The sequence below is a fragment of the Benincasa hispida genome, chromosome 4 (assembly GCF_009727055.1).
Source record: "Benincasa hispida cultivar B227 chromosome 4, ASM972705v1, whole genome shotgun sequence".
NCBI classification, from domain to species: Eukaryota; Viridiplantae; Streptophyta; class Magnoliopsida; order Cucurbitales; family Cucurbitaceae; genus Benincasa; species Benincasa hispida.
Genome location: NC_052352.1, coordinates 33,419,052 through 33,440,185, shown reverse-complemented (window position 1 = coordinate 33,440,185; position 21,134 = coordinate 33,419,052). Strand labels below are relative to the sequence as shown.

The 21,134-nt window shown below is 36.1% G+C and overlaps 2 protein-coding genes and 1 non-coding gene across 7 annotated transcripts; 1 reads left to right on the top strand and 2 right to left on the bottom strand.

Moving 5' to 3' along the window:
• Window positions 1-259: 259 nt before the first annotated feature.
• LOC120075565 lies at window positions 260-5,147 on the bottom strand. Of its 5 annotated transcripts, none has more exons than XM_039029059.1 (2): window positions 4,894-5,147; window positions 260-1,347 (listed from the first exon to the last, which is right to left on the bottom strand). In XM_039029059.1, exon 2 carries the CDS (start codon window positions 1,331-1,333, stop codon window positions 470-472), a length of 864 nt encoding a protein of 287 aa, XP_038884987.1. In that variant the 5' UTR covers window positions 1,334-1,347; window positions 4,894-5,147; the 3' UTR covers window positions 260-469. The 5 variants fall into 5 exon arrangements, with proteins under 5 accessions (XP_038884987.1, XP_038884988.1, XP_038884990.1 ...); XM_039029060.1 differs by having other exon boundaries at window positions 260-1,338; XM_039029062.1 differs by having other exon boundaries at window positions 260-1,289.
• A 2,672-nt stretch (window positions 5,148-7,819) lies between these two features.
• Window positions 7,820-8,170, bottom strand: LOC120076172. The gene has a single exon (XM_039029941.1). It carries the CDS (start codon window positions 8,168-8,170, stop codon window positions 7,820-7,822), a length of 351 nt encoding a protein of 116 aa, XP_038885869.1.
• Window positions 8,171-12,417: 4,247 nt separating this feature from the next.
• On the top strand, window positions 12,418-12,524 carry LOC120076947. The gene has a single exon (XR_005481692.1). It is a non-coding gene; the product is annotated as a small nucleolar RNA R71 (small nucleolar RNA).
• The last annotated feature ends 8,610 nt before the right edge of the window (window positions 12,525-21,134 follow it).

Genomic DNA, 21,134 nt, shown 5'->3' with positions numbered 1-21,134 from the left:
ATATATTTTTATAATAATAATAAATATATAAAATATAATCTAAAATAAAATAACCAAAATCATAAAATAACTAAAATTATAAAATTTGATATGAAAATTAATGATATTTTGAAGTGAATTTCTCACCAATGTGCATTATGTTGAGATCCACCAAATGTCACTACTTATAGACAAAGTGGTAAGTAGGATATGAACTTAGATGAACACCAAGCATGAATTATCACAAAGCACATGGACAATATAAAAAATGACACATGACTTTTAAAACACTAAACATTGGGCAATATGATATTTATAATAATTCCAATAATATCATGTTACAAAGCTATGGAAATACAACTCCACTGGTGCAATTCAGGGTCGGACAAAAATGATGGAAGAAGAAAACGTGTCTAGAGTGATCTTTATTTGATCATTTTTACAGTAAAAAACGCATTGTAGAAGGCATTAACACTATTCAAAATCAATGTTAATGGCCTTTCCCTGTCCTCAAATCTCTTTCATTCAAGCCGCCAGATTCTCCCAACCACTCCTCCAGTTTCGCTTCTTTATCAGCCCTGAAATCATCGAAGTTATCGGACACCAAAAGTAAATCAGTATTCAAATTGTCTTCAACCTGGTCCTCTCGTTGCGACTCATCATTAACTTGACTGGACAGAGGCAACTCCTCAGTGTCCATATCTGGCTGTGATGAACTAGAAGTAGCAGGAGCAACTGGTGGTTGGATAGGTTGTGGTTGTAGCTTATCAACTTCAACTTGTGCAAGATCTTCCCTGATCTCAAGCTGTGGCCATTTAAAGTTGCTCGCCTTTTCTCTTGCCGACTTGAATACCGTCGAAATATAACCACCACTGTCATCATCAAGTGGGGCTACAATTGCTCTTCGCCCCCAAGTGGCCGATCTCCAAGTGCTCATTCTCCCTGGCTGCTGCTGCTGCTGCAGCATACCAGAAGTATTACGTATCAAACCCCTTCTTGGTTGTTTGGTTGACATTATAGCAAGGGACTTCCTTATGTCTCTGATCATCTCATCAGCAATAGGAAACCCACATTCTTTCATCGACCTCAACATCGTGATTGAATCCTCCGAATCTTCAGTGTGCAGAGTTGTTTCATGAGATTTGTCTACCACACTATTCTTCAGATTGATAACATTGGGAACAGCATTTTTTGTATGCTGTTGAATGTAGAAAAGCCCAGTTGAAGGTTCATTTGCTATATACTTGATCATCTCTGCTGAGCTTTCAGCTATCTCCACAAAGCCATCAACTGTGGAGAATCCATACATCCTTTCAAAGGTGAATGGCAGTTCATCACTGGGTTTATGGAACATAACAACTGTAATTGCTAACCGAAATGAAAGGGTAAAAAGAATGGAAGACAGACAACAAATTGTAGAATAACTAAAATACTATTTGTTCGCGAAGTTAACAACACACCAGCAATGAGATGCCACAATAGATTAGGGAATAAAATAAAAATTAAAAATAGATTTAAAAAAGCAATGCAACAGGAAATTTACTGAGTCTGAAATTTATAGAAAAAGGCAACCTTCTTATCTTCTCTTTGTCGCCCATATTTGCCTGTCTTCCTTACTTTTGGCCAGGCAGGGGTCTACAACCAATAACTATGTTCACATTTTTTTTTTTTAAAAAAAAAAACATCTAATAGAACTGTCTAAAACATATAATCGGAGAAGTCTTTTGTAAATCCACCATATGGAGGGCCATCTTTTGTAGTTTCACCATCAATGAAATTGTTTCTTATAAGAAAATGAACATGTAAATATACTTGGTTCTAATAAATGCTAACTTCTGTATGGTGCAGTTGCAAAATGAAATCATAACATAAACCCATACACATATATCGTGACAATGATATACTTCACAAATTAAGCATGGACATGTGAGCATTTAATCCAAGAGGATCACTAAATAGTTTTACACCTCACTTTCTTCTGATTACTGGAAGCAAAGAAAACGAATCCATGTCACCTTGATTTCTATACGAAGACCAACTTTAAAATTTCAAAATGCCATGGCATATAAAGATGAAGGTGAATCTCATTGAGGGTAATGTCCAACTCCAACCCATGGGTCTTATCAAACACCTAGGTCCCATTTGATTTCTTGATTTTTTTATTTTTCAAATCGTATTTGTTTTCTCACCATTACTTTGCCGTGGTTTCAATTTTTCTACCTAAACATTTGAATTCTTAGCCAAATTCCAAAAACAAAATCATGCTTTTAAAATCTAATATTCTTAGTTTTCCAAACTTGCCTTGAATTTGTAAGCACTCCTAAGTAGATAACAAAAAGAAGCCAATAGGTGGAAGTAGTCTTTATAAACTTGATTTTCACCACAACCAAAAACCAAATACCAAGGCCTCGTTCAATAACTATTTGGTTTTCGGTGTTTAAAAGTAAGCTTATAACACTTATTTCGCCTATTACCGTAGGCTTCCCCTGGGAGGTAATCCGAGGGCTATAACATTCTGGGATCCCATTTCTAAGAAGATCCAAAAGAGGCTTTCTATGTGGAAGAAAAGTTTCTTCTCCAAAGCAGGTAGGTCAACGTTGATCAGATTGGTGCTAAGTGGTGTTCCTGTGTATTACTTTTCCCTTTTTCGGCTCCTAGTTCGGTCTGCATAGGCTTAGAAAGTTTAATGAGGGACTTTCTTTGGGAAGGTGTGGATGAAGGGAAGGGTTCTCACTTGGTGAGCTAGGAGGTGGTTGGGCATCCTATGCATCAGGGGGGATTGGAGATTGGTAATTTAAGGACTCACAACAGAGCCCTGTTGGCAAAGTGGCTTTGGTGCTTCGCCCTTGAGCCCGAGGCTTTACGGCGTAGGATCATTGTGAGCAAGCACGATAACCATCCTTTTGATTGGGTAGAGAAAGGGGTTAAAGGCACACATCGGAATCCTTAGAAAGATATTTCAGTCAAGCTTCCTACTTATTCTCATTTTGTTCGGTGTGTTGTGGGGGATGGTAAGGAAATGTACTTTTGGGAAGATCAGTGGGTGGGGAAAAGTTTACATTTGTTTGCCTTTAAAAACCGCCCAGTCTCGGATTTGTTGATTTGGTATGAGAACTCTCTGTCTTTTTCTTTTGGGATTCGTCGTCATTTGTCTAATAGGGAAACGGCGGAGGTTGCCTCTCTTCTTTCTCTTTTGGAGGGGTGCACCTTTAGGGAGGGGAGACGGAATGTTCGTATTTGGAGTTTGAATCTTGGTGAGGAGTTTTCTTGTAAGTCTTTCTTCAAGTTGTTATTAGATCTGTCTCCCTTTGGGTGTTTGGGTTTGATGTGATTTAGAGGATTAAACCTAAGAAAGTCAGGTTTTTTATTTGGCAAGTCTTGCTTGGTCATGTGAACACTTTCGATAGGCTTGTTAGGAGAAGAACTTCACTTGTGAGACTTTTTTGCTATATCCTTTGTCGGGAGGCAGAGGAAGATCTGGATCATCTCCTTTGGAACTGCCAGTATGCGATGACTATATGAAGTTTCTTTTTGCAGGAGTTCAATGCGTGAGCATTGCTGGTCAGAGAGACGTTCATATGATGATCTAAAAGTTCCTTCTCCATCCGCCTTTCAAAGAGAAAGGTCGTTTTTTGTGGCTTGCTGGGGTGTACAGGTGTTTGGGATATTTAGGGGGAGAGGAATGATAGTGTGTTTAGAGGGAGCGTCAGGGAACCTTGTGAGGTGTGGTCTTTAGTGAGATTTCATGTGTCCCTTTAGGCTTCAATTTCAAAGTTGTTTTGTAACTATTCTATAGAAAACATTTTACTTAGCTGGAACCTCTTCCTTTAGATGGTTTTTTTTTTTTGTGGGCATGTTTTTGTTCGCCCCTACATTCTTTCATTTTGTCTCAATGAAAGTAGTTGTTCTTAAAAAAATAAATAAATAAATACACTACTTTCGCCTATTGATTTCTTTGATTTGTAATATACTCTTTAAGAGTGTTTTAAAAAACTAAGTCAAATTTTGAAAACTAAAAAAAGTAGTTATTGTTTTTGGAATTTAGTTCAAGTATTTTAGTGTTTAGTTAGGAAATATGAAAACCAGGGTAAACAAGTCGCAAATGGTTATCAAATGGGCTCTAGTAATTGAATCTTTCACTTTTCAATATCAAGTTGCAAATTGTTTAAAATTTTTGCAGAACTGAAATATCAGCTCAGCATCAGATTTTGAACAAATGGGGTAAAAATCGAACTCAACCTACCCACACCAGTTTTCACATTCCCAACAAGAGTTGTTAAGTCTTGTGTCTTTAACCCAACCCCTGACTATGATGGCAAAGTAATGATTTGTTACAGCTTCATCTGAGAATACTCCTTTTTTTTTTCTTCTTTATTTGATAACCGGGAGTCAGAGCTTTGCTCCCCTATACTGATGGCGCCCGTGCCACCCCGAATGTTCAAACTTAGGACCTCTAAGCCAGTATGACTAAGAATTACACATTTGGATTGGAAGGATCCAACAAGAATTGACTTGAAAAACCTAAAGGGTAATACCACAAGAAGATAAAACTATAAAGAAGATTTCTTATTTACTAACATTACAAAGACCCTTAACATCACAAACATTCTCATTCTGATCCTTGGTTTGGAATGAAATTAAAGTGGTGGTTTTGTCCAAACTAACCTGAGATCATAGTTCAGAAATAAACCTAAAACTATGTTCCTAGCAAATTGGAAATATTTCTATCATGAGGGAAATTGACAAATTCATCAGCCCTCAATAGCTAACACCCAGCTAAAATATCATATTATTAACAACAACAACAATAATAATAAAAGAATCTCCATTCTTCATCCAGTGCGACGATATATAAGAATTTCACAAGCAATAACTACAATGGATAAATTGGCAAAAGGAAATAAGAAAACTTACAGGGAACCCTAGAAAACCAATGCGCTCGAGGTTTCTTGAGGGTCGCAGGGAGATAAAAGCTCTGGATTTTATCTTCTTCTTCAAGCTTTATAGAAAAAGTAGCCGATAACGGCAGGTAGAGACAAATTCGAATTTATTTTCGTCAGCAAAGCTCTGCCATTGAATCTGGTGGGCCTTGGCTTGGAGGAGTACAATCCTTTTTCTCTTGCTCTCGCCGTTCTTTTTTCTTCTTCTGCTTTAATAAGAGAACAATATGCTAACAAAAATGACAGAAATGAACGACGTGTCCATGGAATTTTTGGAAAAGTTTGAAATTTGATAAAATTGGTACATAAACTAAGAAATGTTGTGAACAGTGCAACCACAACACATATATCAATCAAATATAATATTAAAATAAATGTAATATAATATATTAATAAATAAATAAATAAGCAAAATATAAAATAATAATTTTCTCTGAATTCTCCATTTTCTCCAATTTTCATGGAATTTGTCAAATATGTGTACCTCCCAAAACCCACCAAATGCCAATTTGGCAAGTAGAGGCGGATTACATACACACTAATAATATGTAATATTGAGACACATGGACAACACTTTGAAAAATTGGGGCATGACATATGGTCAATGGACATTAAGCATGAACATCTAATAGACATCTATTATCATAATATTACTCCCCTTAAATGTCCATTATATATATTAAATATGACTTGTCAAAACCTTATTAGAAAAAAAAATCCAATGGGAAAAAAATCTTAGTGGACGGAAATTAGTACATATTTCATATAATTTATACTCCTAAAAAGACTCTCTCTCGTGGAAACATCACTTGAGATCTCTGAGTCGCGCATTCCAATGTTATGCACTAATTTTTCAAAGATTGCAATAGGTAATGCCTTTGTAAATAAGTCTGTCAGGTTATCTTTCAAACAAATTTGTTGTACAATGATATCGTCATTTTCTTCAAGATCATGAGTATAGAAAAACTTTGGTGAAATATACTGTGTTCTATCTCCTTTAATATATCCTTTTTTGATTTGGGATATGCATGTTGTACTGTATTCATGTAATATTGTTGGAAGATTTTTATTAGAAGACAAATCACATGTTTCACGAATATACTGACTCATTAATCTTAGCTATACACATTCTCGACTAGCCTCATGAATTGCAAGAATTTCAGCACGATTTGAGGAAGTTGTCGTTATGGTTTGTTTCATTGACTGTCACGATACAACAATTCCTCCACATGTAAATAGATGACCTGTTTGAGATCTAGCTTTGTATAGATTAGATAAATATCCAGAATCTGCATAACCAACTAGATCAAAATTTGATTTATTTGAATAAAATAAACTCATATCAATTGTTCCTTGGAGATAACGGAGTATATGCTCAATTCTGTTCAAACGTCTTCTTGTTGGAGAAGAACTATATCTTGCTGATAAATTTACTGGAAATATAATCTCTGGTCTTATATTATTAGCAAGATACATAAGTGCGCCAATTGCACTAAGATATGTGACGTGTTGATTTATCATGCGATGAAAGGATGTGTGGATGCAATGATCATGCAAGTTTTCCTAATAAAGCCCAAGTATAAGCCTTCTTAGGGTCCTGGTAAGTCTAGGGTCGAACGCAGGGATGACTAAATAGATATGCAAAGGACTCTCTGATCTTATTGCGATGGTGATTAGGAAGTAGATGGTGATTTAACTTAGATTTTCTAATGCGATGGAATTAAATGCGCGACGATGAAAGGGTGGTGTTGTAACAAATATGTGATGAAATGGTTGAGAAGAGTTTTAGCTAGCATTTCTTAAAATTTTGTACAAGTCATGCGATCATGCTATACACAAATATTAAACACTGCATTTCTTAATGCATAATGCCACATTTCTTATTTTTAGGATGCATGCAATGTGTATGGAATGTAGCAGATAGGACTTATTTCTAAGTCTCTACTCTTGCTTATGCGATATAATCTGACTCTCTCAAGCCTAGATTCTGTCTTTGGACTATTCTCTCAAGTACTCCAAATGATGAATGAAGCATACATAAGATAAGATGATCGCATAAGGTGTACAGCTTAAGTCATGCTAACTAAGTACTTCTCAACCCATTCACAAATTTAGTTACTCATGCATGGTGTGGAGAGACTGATCATAAATTGAAATGAAGTTTCCATTTTTGCAAATAAAGTGTTTTGAGTATAAAACAATAAATGGTGTAAGAAGTATCAAGCCAGGTAAGCAATGTTGCTTCCTCTGGTTTTTTACACTACTCTTATCAATTCAATTCTTTCCCGAATTGTAGGCTCTTGCTCTCGCAAGGGTTGGGTGTCTCTCCTCCATGTTGTTTTCGGCAGTCTCTTGACCTCTCCAAAAATTAATTTCTTCTCAAGAATTCCCTTCTCTCGGCTTCGCCTCGCCTCTTCGCGCGCTGTTTCTGGTTTGGTAACATTGGGTATTTATAGACTTCTAGGCAAAGCAATTTTTCTCACTAATGATTGCATGGATGGGCAATATTAATTTCCATACCCTGTTGCGCCGTCTGATAGTCATCGGAAGTTCAATGTATTTGCAACAGTATGGTCTTCAACGGTCGTCAACTGAATTTCTACTGTTATTGGCTTAAAGTAAAATAGATTCTTGGAAAAAAAAAACAAAAAGGATACTCAAAAGGATATACTTCGTCCCTGATGAATGTATGTCGCTTATCATTGCAGGGACTGAGTGTTTCTTCTTTATTATGGCTTACCCGTCAATGGAGGTTTTCTCGCGTTGGAAATCTCCTCTATGATATATCTTTATTCTTTGTCCATTCGCTTTAAATGCGTTAGTCCCATCTTCGTTGGTCAATTCCACCGCTTCATGCGGGAATGCTTCTTTGATGATAAAATGCCCGGACCAACACGACTTCAGTTTTCAGGAAAGAGACACAACCTAGAGTTGAACAATAATACCCTTTGACCTGTCTTGAGGTTTTTCTTGCAAAGACGCTTATCATTCCATCGCTTGGTGCGTTCTTTGTAAATTTCGGAATTCTCATACGCTTGTAATCTCCACTCGTCCAACTCTAGTAGTTGAAGTTTTCTCTCTTCTCCTGCAACCTTAAGATCAAAGTTAAGTTTATTAACTGCCCACATCGCCTTATATTCCAATTCCAACGGCAGATGACAAGCCTTTCCAAACACGAACGTATATGGTGACATGTCTATGGGTGTCTTATAAATAGTCCGATATGCCCACAAGGCATCATCCAACTTCATGGCTCAATCCTTCCGCGATGGGTTCACCACCTTCTCTAAGATTGACTTGATTTCTTTGTTGAAAACCTTTGCTTGTCCGTTTGTTTGAGGGTGATATGTTGTGGCAATCTTATGGTGGACATTATATTTGATCAATAGTTTACTAATAATGTGATTCACAAAGTGGGTCCCTTCATCACTTATTATGGCACGTGGAGTGCCAAAACGAGTGAATATGTTTTTCTGTAAGAATTTAGAGACCGTTGCCGCATCGTTTGCAACACATGAAACAACTTCAATTCATTTGGAAACATAGTCTACAACCAATTGAATGTATTTATGATTATTTGACGATGGAAATGGTCCCATGAAATCTATTCCCCAGACATTGAATAGCTCCACCTCCAAAATGATGTTCATTGGCATCGCATTTTTTTTTTTTTTGAAATGCTTCTAGTGCGTTGGCACTTATCGCATTTCATGGAGTATTTTCGTGCATCTTTGAACAGTGTGGGCCAGTAATCCCCATATTGCAAAACTTTTGCTGTTGTGCACTGTCCGCCGAAATGCGCTCCATAGGGTAATTCATGACATTGAAACAATATGCGATGGAAAGCAGTTTCTAGAACACAAAGTCTCAATATCTGGTTTGGTCCCCTCTTGTAGAGATTTGGATCGTCCCAGTAGTAAAATTTGCTTTCATGAATGAGCCTTTTTTTTTTTAATGGGATGTGTAGTTTTCAAGGAATTGTTTGCAGACCAAGAAGTTGACAATATCTGCATACCAGGGTAGTTCTTCAATTTTAAGCAACTGCTCATTAGGAAATGAGGCGTTCACCTTCGACTAGATACGGTCCAGTTTTGGATTCTCTAATCGCGATAAATAGTCAGTGACCTGGTTCTGTTCCCTTTCAGTCGATTATTTCCATATTAAATTCTTGGAGTAAGAGAACCCATCAGATTAGTCTAGGCTTCGCATCTTTTTTGGTCATCAAATATCTTATCGCAGAATAGTCTGTGTGGACAATCACCTTTGATCCCAACAAGTAAGGTCTTAATTTTTCAATCGCAAAAATCACCGCTAAAAGTTCCTTCTCGGTGATGCTGTAATTCGCCTGCATGGAGTTTAATGTTCTGCTAGCATATGTGATGGGGTGTAACATTGTCTTTACTTTTTGTGCCAAGATTGCCCCCATCGCATATCCGCTGGCATCGTACATCAGTTCGAATGGCTTTGCCCAATCAGGTACGATCAGAATTGGCGTTGTAGTCAAAGCATCCTTTAGTGTTTTGAATGCAGTGAGGCAGTGTGAATTGAAATCAAAGGGTCTATCAGTTTCCAACAACGCATTCAAAGGTCGAGCGATTTTGGAAAAGTCCTTCACAAACCTTCTGTAAAACCCCGCGTGTCTTAGGAAACTCCTCAAAGCTTTCACATTCGCTGGAGGTGGAAGATTTTTATAGCTTCAATCTTTGCTTTGTTTACTTCTAACCCATTACTTAAAACCTTGTGCCCGAGCACAATTCCTTCGTTGACCATGAAATGACACTTTTCCCAGTTCAACACTAGATTAGTTTCTTCACATCTCTTCAATATTCTCTCCAGGTTTTGCAGAAAGATTTCATATGTTTGTCCATAGACTGAGAAGTCATCCATAAAGATTTCAACCGAGTCTTCAACGTAATTGAAGAAGATCGCCATCATACACCTTTGAAATGTACTGGGAGCATTACATAATCCAAAAGAAAAGGCGAACGTTCTATATGGACATGTGAACGTGATTTTTTTCTTCATCCTCTGGTGCGATCATAATTTAGTTATAGTCTGCGTACCCATCAAGGAAGCAGAGATAATCATTCCCCGCTAATCGATCGAGCATTTGATCAATGAAAGGTAAGGAGAAATAATCTTTCTTTGTTGCCGCGTTGAGTTTCCCATAGTCCATACAAATCCGCCAACCCGTGACGGTCCTCATGGGGACTAATTTGTTGTTTGAATTAGGAACCACTGTCATCCCACCCTTTTTGGGAATACATTGCACGGGGCTGACCCACGTGCTATCTGCGATAAGGTCTAATGCCGACATATAACCATTTGATGATTTATTTTTTGACAACCTCTTTCATCGCAGGGTTTAATCTACATTGAGGTTCTATTGAGCCCTTCTATTTTTCTTCAAGCCGGATTCGATTCATGCAATACATTGGGCTAATACCTCTGATGTCTGCGAGCGTCTATCTGATTGCTCTAATATATTTCTTTAGAACAATGATCAGCGTGGTTTCTTTTTATTTAGGTAACACAGAGGATATGATGATTGGTAAGGTTCCATTCTGGCCGAGAAATACATACTTCAAGTGGGTTGGTAGAGTTTTTAGTTCTAGTGTGGGTGGTTGCTCTAAAGAGGGCTACTGTACTTTTCTTTCTTCATCCAAGTTTAGCATTTCATCATTCTTCAGCATCTCTATTATCGCATGGCAAGTCTCAATAGATGCTGTCACATCCTCTCTTTCTTCATTCTCTTCGGACTCCCAATTTTCAACGCACGTTTGTTCATCATCGAAATCTGATAAACCTTCCTCATCTGGGAATTTCATTGCTTTGATAATATTGAACCTGAGCTTCTTTCCGTTGACGCTTATTGTGATTTCTCCCTTGTGCACATCTATTTGAACACAACCAGTAGACAAGAATGGTCGTCCCAATATAATTGGAACATCTTTATCCGCCTTATAATCTAAGATAATGAAGTATGCAGGTAGAATGAATCTATCTATTATTACCAAGACATCCTTTAATTTCCCTTCAGGTTGCACCAAGGATCTATCGGCGAGTTGAAGAGTCACCATTGTAGGTGTTAGATGTCCCACATTCAATCTTTGAAGATTGAAAGGGGCATTACGTTTATGCTTGCCCCAAGATCACATAATGCTTGACCAATATAGATTCCTCCTATTGAGCAGGGTATTGTGAAACTGCCTGGGTTGCGTATCTTTGGTGGAATTATAGTGTTGGATTCTTGTGTCAATGCCACTGTGGCGAATCTTCCCGTGCTTCTCTTCTTCGAAACAATGTCCTTCAAAAATTTCGCNATTATAGTGTTGGATTCTTGTGTCAATGCCACTGTGGCGAATCTTCCCGTGCTTCTCTTCTTCGAAACAATGTCCTTCAAAAATTTCGCATACCCCGGCATCTGCTTTATCGCTTCTTTGAATGGAATATTGATGTGCAATTGTTTCAATACTTCCAAGAAGCGCCAATATTGGCCTTCATCGTTATGTTTCTTTTTCAGTATTTGAGGAAACAGAGGTAGTTGTACTTTCAATGTTTCATGGTCTAAGGCTTAGAGGTGATCGCATATTTTGGTTCCCTAGTTTCGGACTTCTTTGATTTAGTCTGCGATAGAGGCTTCTTTGTCAATCGCACATTGCTCCTTTAACTCGGTCTTGCAAGGCTCCTTTCTGACTTCTATCGCCGTCTTTCCACTCCTTAGGGTGACTGCTTGGCAATGCTATTTTCCTATATTCCTTGGATTGCGTGGAAACTCGGTTGAGCTAGGCAATGTCCCTTGGGGTCTGTTCTTTAGTTCTCCTGCAATTTCATTTGAATTTCCAAATTGCAGATGGATGTAGCTTGGTTTTGAAGGATTGTTTCATTCTTTTCGATGTATTGCTTCAACAAGTTTTCCAAGGATGATGAGGATGGTGTTTGAGAACTGCTAGCTTGCTGTTGTCCATTAGTTCTATGGAAAAATCCTGGCGGTCCCTCTCTCTGAGCCACAAGCTAACTGCCTTGCTATTGGTTGTTCTTCCAAGAAAAATTAGGGTGATTTCGCCACCCCGAGTTGTAAGTGGTTGAAAAAGGATTGTTTTTGAAAAAGTAAACTGATTGAGGATTTCGTGGGTATTCCTCAAAAGAATGCGATTCTTCACATACGACATAGTTGGTGCTTGTTTGCTCTATCGCATTGACTTGCCCATTTTGAGTTCCTGAATTGTTTACTTTGATGCCTTGCAACAAGTTTATCGTCACATTCATCTGATTTTGTAATGATGCGATGGTAACATTACTCGAATTACCTTCTTTGGGCTTCGTTCTTTAATCGCTTTCTTGGCAATCTTCGTAGTTTTTCGAGATGCGATCAAGAATATTCTTTGCTTCATCATATGTTTTATCTAGAAGACCTCCTGCTCTTGCCGCATTGGCAGCTGTCTGCGATGTAGAGTTAAGTCCATGATAGAATATCTCCATTTGGAGGCAATCCGGTAATCCATTATTTGGGCAATCACGTACTAGTTTCTTGAATCTCGCCCATGCGTCACTGAGCGATTCATCTTGTTCTTGTTCAAAATTGGTGATCAATTTTCTCTTTCTGGCATTTTCTGTGGGAGGGAAATACTTCTTCATAAACTTCTCTACAACTTGTTCCCATGACGTTATCTCTCCTGATTCGAGAGGGTATGCCCATTTTCTTGCTTTATCGCATAGTGAAAATGGAAATAACGTGAGTCAAACCTCTTCTAGGGAAATATTAGAGAACACAAAAGTGTTACAAATTTCAATGAAGCTTCGTAGATGGGTGTGCGGATCTTCACCACGTCATCCTCTGAACTGTCCTTCTGTTTGTATCATTTGTAACATTACTGGCTTCATCTTGAACCTTGATCCATCTAATGCTGGTCTCATAATTTCTGAGGAGAAATCATACAGGTTTGGTGATGCATAGTCCCAGATGGGTCTATTGCGATCATTTTCCAATAGGATAGGATTTGTCATCATGTTGTTTTTATTCGTTACTCATTCCTCAGGTTGTTAAGCCATTCTACGAAATCTTCCTTGTCGTTTATGTTTCTCTGCCTTTTGCGAAAAGTTCTTTCAATCTCTGGGTCGTACTTGAGCTCAAGAGTATGTCCTTCGCTCATACGACGCTTGCTTTTTCCTTCACATGTGGAATTGTAATACTCCAAAGGTCGAAAGCTGTAAAGATCAAAGAGGTTTGATGTTAGCGCAATCTATATCGTAATCTCCGGCAACGGCGCCAAAAACTTGATGCATTGATTTATCATGCGATGAAAGGATGTGTGGATGCGATGATCATGCAAGTTTTCCTAAGAAAGCCTAAGTATAAGCCTTATTCGGGTCCTGGTAAGTCCAGGGTTAAACGTAAAGATTACTAAATAGATATGCGACGGATTCCCTGATCCTATTGTAATGATGATTAAGAAGTAGATGGTGATTTAACTTAGATTTTCTAATGCGATGGAATTAAATGCGCAGCGATGAAAGGGTGGTGTTGTAACAAGTATACGATGAAAGGGTTGAGAAGAGTTTTAGCTAGCATTTTTTAAAATTTTGTACAAGTCATGCGATCATGCTATACACAAATATTAAGCACTACATTTCTCAATACATAATGCCACATTTCCTATTTCTAGGATGCATGTAATGTGTATGGAATGTAGTAGATAGAACTTATTTCTAAGTTTCTACTCTTGCTTATGCGATCTAAACCGACTCTCTCAAACCTAGATTTTATCTTTAGACTACTCTCTCAAGTACTCTAAATGATGAATGAAGCATACATAAGATAAGATGATCGCATAAGGTGCATAGCTTAAGTCATGCTAACTAAGTACTTCTCAACTCATTCACAAATTTAGTTACTCATGTATGGTGTGGAGAGACTGATCATAAATTGAAATGAAGTTTCCATTTTTGCAAATAAAGTGTTTGAGTACAAAACAATAAATGGTGTAAGAAGTATCAAGCCAGGTAAGCAATGTCTTGTTTCCTCTGACTTTTTACACTACTCTTATCACTTCAATTCTTTCCCAAATTGTAGGCTCTTGCTCTCACAAGGGTTGGGCATCTTTCCTCCGTGCGTTTTCGGCAGTCTCTCGACCTCTCCAAAAATTAATTTCTTCTCAAGAATTCCCTTCCCTTAGCTTCGCCTCGCCTCTTCGCGTGCTATTTCTGGTTTGGTAACATTCGGTATTTATAAACTTCTAGGAAAAGCACTAATGATTGCGTGGATGGGCAGCATTAATTTCCATACCCTATTGCACCGTCTGATAGTCATCAGAAATTCAATATATTTGCAACGGTATGGTCTTCAACGATCGTCAACTGAAATTTTTATTTGACCGTTATCAGTTTTACGTTCCATCACGTTTCATTATATTATGTTATCGCCTTTATTTAAGGTCTTTATGTGATCATCTTTGAGGTACTCTTAGATCGCAAACTCAAAACGCACCATCAAATTGTACCTGCACAGAATAATGCAATTTAACTGTTTTTATGTGATGAGCGTTAGCGATCACAATTTTCTTTTAGTTTGGCGCATTCAATCGTAATATTGCCTATTTTACCATCGCTTTCTCCCACTGTTTTAATAATTTGAGCTTTAACAAATTGGATTTCTACCAGTTATCAATATGATACTTCAGGACCAAGAAGTTCTTCATTATCGTCTCGAGGTCAAAATATATATTTTTTTCACATCTAGTGAACAAACTTACATTGGAATGTTTAATAGACATGTTTGTCCATATAGAACATTTTTAAAATTTTTCCTATATAAGTTGACTGATGAACAAACATCTCATCTGCTAAATGCTCAATTGAAAGAAATCGGATTCGAGATTTCATTAAGTAGTGGAAGAAAGATTATTCCAAATCACAATCATAAATGAACATTACATTTACAATCGAATTCCAAACAAGTGGTTATACAATTAACAGAGGAATTACAGCATAAAAAACTCAAATGAACAAAGAGCAAACTCTACGCACATTTGAAGATGCGTCTCCACGCTCCGTTGCGCGACCGCTCGAACAATCAGTAACCTCGAACGCTTGATCTACACGACCGCAACACAACAGCAACACAGCACGAACACTTCGTGCTCGTCCTCAACGATCACCTCGGTCACAAACGGCCTCCACAACACCACAAACGGCCTCTAGAAAACCTCGACGGTGTCGAGTTGAGTCTGACACCACCAACAAGGCTACCTTGGTATTCTCGGTATGAGAATCCATAGGGTGGGCTCTGTTCGGACTTGGTATGAGGCAGACGAAGGAGGAAACACCGATCGCGTATACGACTGGGCAAGTGGGAGATGACAGAGACCTATCATATAGATCGATGCCTAATCGTTTAGATAAAGCTAAGCATCGTCTAGCAAAAGCTATGCGATCATTTAGCCCATCGTTTAGCTTCGTCTGCCGCCTACAGACACTACACAATCGTTTACTTTGGGTAAGCGATCATCTAGCAAAACTATGCAATCGTTTAGCTCGTCCAGTCGTTATTTAGTAAATCTGTATTTACTTGAAGACTACGTGAGTTTCTTTTGCGCGAAAGAGAAAACTCAAAAAAACTTTTTAGCGTTTGTAAAATTTCTTCTCAAAATAGGAAAACCACTTTCCTTTTAAACTCACGGTTACCATGAATCAATAACCACCCACTCACTTAGTTATTAAAGAAAAATAATTAATTATCCAATAATTAATATTATTATAAATATAAATGATAACCAACTTTTCATACTATATTTATAACCTATAGTTTTAATATTTCATCCATGAAACATATAAACCATAGTTTTGGCCACTATATTCAAGCCCTGGAATCAGCCCTTAAAGGAGCAATCTCTCTACTTATCCCTACTTCGGGAAATGAGTGAATTCCATCTTATGGATTGAGTTCCCAGCTCCCAAATCAGACAAGTCCCCAAAAAGGTAGGCATGTTGAGTTGGCATTCTAGACACTCTCACTCATACTAATCAAAGGACTGTGCTCAAAACCAGGAGTTTCCCAACCACTCAGGATTGAGGTCGTGTCACCTATGGTCATTTAGGTGAGATGTAAGTCTCTAGTATCAACGACGTTATATACAGAGTCTAGTCATCTTGTGGTCCAAATCTTATACAAACTCTTTGTATAGGACACCCTCGCTTCTCGTCTCCACATGAATGGTCAGGATCTACCATCTGTAGTAGTTTACAACACTTGCAAACCTCTACAAACCGAGCCGTATATGTAGTGTCACCAGGATCAGGTATCCACCTTAATTCTTATACTACAGACCTATTTAGGTTATCACTTAAGGCATGATCCACTTGTATATCACATATACATGCTTAAGTTCACATAAGATAACCAATGAGATTTGTTTATTGGATATGAGTAAATGTCATAATTAAATAACATTTATTTTATTCATTAAACAATGTGTATCTTTACAAAACAACGAGACTCCGAGAGAATTAGGACATCAATTTGTAAGTCCAAGCAAAATTTTGTTTTTCCAAGATCTTTCATCTCATATTCTTTCTTAAGATGTTCTATTGCCTTTGAAAGCTCTTCAAGAGCTCCAATTATATTTAAATCATCAACATATACAATTGTAATAACAAATCCTGACTGTGATTTATTTATAAAAACACATGGATATATTGGATTATTTTGATATCCTTCTTTTAACAAATATCTACTCAGGCGATTGTGCCATATTTGTTCTGATTGTTTCAATCCATATAACGATCTCTGTAACTTTATTGAGTATACAATTCCTGAGAATTTAATTTATATGTTTCAGGTACCTTAAATCCTTCTGGAATTCTCATATAAATATCATTATCAAGAGATCCATTTAAATATGTTGTGGCTACATCTATAAGATTCATGTCTAGATTTTCATACACAGTCAGACCAATTGGAACAACAACATTCCCTTAAGTAAATAATGTGAATTTTAATAATCATGGTCGAGATCATGGTCATGGTCGAGGTCGTGATCGTGGTAGAGGAAGAAATAATTATTATTTTTGTAGTGGTCGTTCTAATCATTCAAATTTTAAAAGAACCACATAAAATGATGATCACAAAGAAAAAGCTCCACAAGATAAAAGTTTAAAAAATGTTGAAAATAAATGTTTCCGATGCAGAATAATTGGGTATTGGTCACGTATTTGTCATACGTCAAAACACTTAGTTGATCTCTATCAAGCACCCCTTAAGGAAAAAGAAAAAAAAATGTGAAAACAAATTTTGCATACCAAGATAATGACATATTTGACCCATCCTATATGAAAATTTTGGATATATCAAACTTTTTTGAATCTCCTGAAGAGAAAATCGACAGAATTGATGGAACATCAAGTGTTCCTTTGACTTTGAAAATATCTTGATTTAATGTGTTTTTTTTTCATCTCCATGTTTTTTCCCCTCTTAGTAGATGTTAATCTTTTTATATTCCAACTGTTGTTTTTCTTATTGTAATTATTTTATTTTAATGAAGAAATCTGAATCATTTTTATATATTAGGTGACTAAAAAATTAGTAAAGAAGATCTATGTTTGGCAGACAATGCAATTACATATACAATACTTACAAGTAACTGACAATGCTGGAAGAAAAGGTCAATACAATATAAGGTTCTGCAAATCTGATTGAAGGATTTGAAAAAACAAATATTATTTTGCCTAGAGCAACAAAATTTACAATTGACAATAGATTGTTCTCTAGCCAATCAAAGAGAAATCTGCTTAGTTTTGAAGATATACATTGCAATGGTTATCATATTAAACCGATAGAAAGAATAATATGGAGTATCTTTATATCATATTTACTATCTCATATAGAAAACGTATATTAGAAGAGTTGTCTGCTTTATCTTCTGGATTATATTATACCCATATACGAGTAATTGAAACATATGCAACAATAAACTTGAAGTTCATGAATCTAGACATATTTACAATTGGACACAACATATTAGGTCATCCAAGGTCTATAATGATGATAATAATTATTGAGAATTCAAATGGGCATCCATTAAAGAGCCTGAAGATTATTCAATCTAATGAATCATGTGATGCTTGTTCTCAAAGCAAATTAATCATTAGACCATCACTAGTCAAAGTGGAAACTAAATCACTTGCATTTTTAAAATGAATTCATGGTGATATATGTGGACCTATTAACCCACCAAGTGGACTATTTAGATATTTTATGATATTAATAGACGCATCCAGTAGATGGTCATGTGTGTGCTTATTATCGAGTCAAAATCTTGCATTTGCATGATTACTTGCTCTAATTAAGTTAAGAGCACAATTTTCTGATAATACAATCAAGACCATTCGTCTTGATAATGTTGGTGAATTTACATCCCAAGCTTTTGATAATTATTGTATATCAATTGGGATAAGTGTGAACATCTTGTAGCTCATGATCATACACAAAATGTTTTAACAAAATCATTCATAAAACGTTTGCAATTCACTGAAAGATCATCACTTATGAGAGTTAAGGTTCTTTCATCTATATGGGGACATGTTATTTTGCATGCAATGTCACTTGTACGCATCAGGCTAATAGCTTATCATAAGCACTTGCCATTACAATTAACTTATGGACATGAGCTAAATATTTCCCATCTGAGAATTTTTTTATGTATTCGTATATGTTCCAATTGTTCCATCACAACGTACTAAGGTGTGCCCTTAAAGAAGGTTAAAAATATATATTGGATATGATTCCTCATCAATTATTAAATATTTCGAACCCCTGACGGGTATTGTATTTCGATTTGTTGATTGTCATTTTAATGAGACAAATTTTCCAACATTAGGGGGAGAAGTTAAGAAGTTGGAAAAACAATTACATGGAATGCATCATTATTGTCTCATTTAGATCCCGTATAGATCAATGTGAACTTGATGTTCAACAAATAATTCATTTGCAAAATATAGCAAATCAGTCATCATATGCATTTATAGATGCAAATAAAGTAACTAAGTCACGTATACCAGCTACAAATGTTCCATCGAAAATTAATATCTCAACGCAGCAAGTTGTCACTAATGAGTCTGGAACACACCAAAAGCATGGTAGACCAGCTGGTTCCAAAGATAAAAAAAATCCTCAAAAACGAAAAATAATTAATAGTAAAAAAGACTTGGTTGATGATATAAATACCCATGAAGAATTCCTTGACATGACTAGTGAGGAAGGTGAAATACCTAAAAATAATAATGAGATTTCAATAAACTATGTCGTGACAGGAAAAAGATTGAACCGAACTAATGTAGTTGTTGACAACATTTTTGTGTATAATGTTGCTATTGATATTAAATCTGAAAGTGAGGATTCTAAACCAAAATCTATTGAAGAATGTCAACATAGAAAAGATTGGCTTCAATGGAAAGAAGCAATCAAAACAGAATTAAACTCACTTTCAAAAAGTCGGATTTTTGGATCAGTAGTCTGAACACCAGAAGGTGTCAAACCTGTGGGATACAAATGAGTATTTGTGAGAAAAAGAAATGAAAATAATGTGGTCACAAGATATAAAACAAGACTAGTTGCACAAGGTTTTTCACAAAGACCTGGTATTGATTATGATAAGACATATTCTCCAATGGTGAATGTAATTACACTAAAATATTTAATTGTCTGACTGTGTATGAAAATTTGGACATGTTTCTTATGGATGTAGTCAAAACATATTTATATAAATCTCTTAATAAGATGTTTGTATGAGAATCCCATAAGGATTTAAGGTACCTAAGACATAAATCAAATTCCTGAGAATTGTATTCAATAAAGTTATAAAAATGTATTCAATAAAGTTATAGAATTCAATTAGGATGAATGTGATACAATCGCCTAAGTGGATATTTGTTCAAAGAAGGATATCAGAATAATCCAATATGTTTGTGTGTTTCTATAAAGAAATCACAGACAGATTTTGCTATTATAGTTATATATGTTGATGATTTAAATATAATTAGAACTTTTGAAGAGCTTTCAAAGGAAATATAATATCTTAAAAGAAATTTGAGATGAAAGATCTCGAAAAAAACAAATTTTTATCTTGATTTGCAAATTGAGCATTTAGCAGATAGGATATTTTTTCATCAATGAACTTATACAGAATTTTTTTTTATATGGACAAAACACATCTATTTAATATTGAAATGGAAGTTTGTTCATTAGATGTGAGGAAAGATACATTTCGACCTTGAGATGATAATGAAGAAATACTTAATCCTAAAGTACCATATCTTAGTGCAATTGGTGCACTTATATATCTTGCTAATAATACAAAATCAGATAACATTTTCAGTAAATTTATTAGCTAGATACAGTTTTTCTCCAACAAAATGACGTTGGAATGAAATTAAGCATATATTACGTTATCTCCGAAGAACGATTGATATGGGTTTATTTTATTCAAATAAATCAAATTTTGATCTAGTTGGTTATGCAGATTCTGGATATTTATCTGATCCACACAAAGCAAGATCTCAAACATGTTATCTATTCACATGTGGAAGAACTGCTATATCGTAGCGGTCAGTGAAACAAATCATAACGATGCTTCGTGATGAAATTCTTGCAATTCAAGAGGCTAGCCGATAATGTGTATGACTAAGATCAATGGCTCAGCACATTTGTGAAACATGTGGCTTATCTTCTAATAAAAATCTTCTAACAATATTAAACAAAGACAACACAGCATGCATATCCCAAACTAAATAAGGATATACTAAAGGAGATAGAACAAAGCATATATCACCAAAAATTTTCAACATTCATGATCTTGAAGAAAATGATGACATTACTGTTAGAGATGTCCACGGGGTGGGGCGGGGACAAGGAAGTCTTCCCGTCCCGCCCTCGCCCCTATTCCATTCTCCGTCCCCGTGAATTTCCCCATAGGGAACGGGGCGGGATTCCCCGCAGGGATTTCGGGGGGATCGGGTTCCCTTCGAGGAAAAATTCCCCCGCTTTATTTTTCTCTAACATTTTTTAATTTCAATTAAATATTTTTTTTACAGTTCTTTAAACTTTTTCGATGGAATTGTCATTTTAATGAAATATTATCAATTTTACTAATTAAAACAATAATACACTGCAATTTTAAAAATATAATTAAATTCTAAATCCTCATAATTTATAAAATTAAA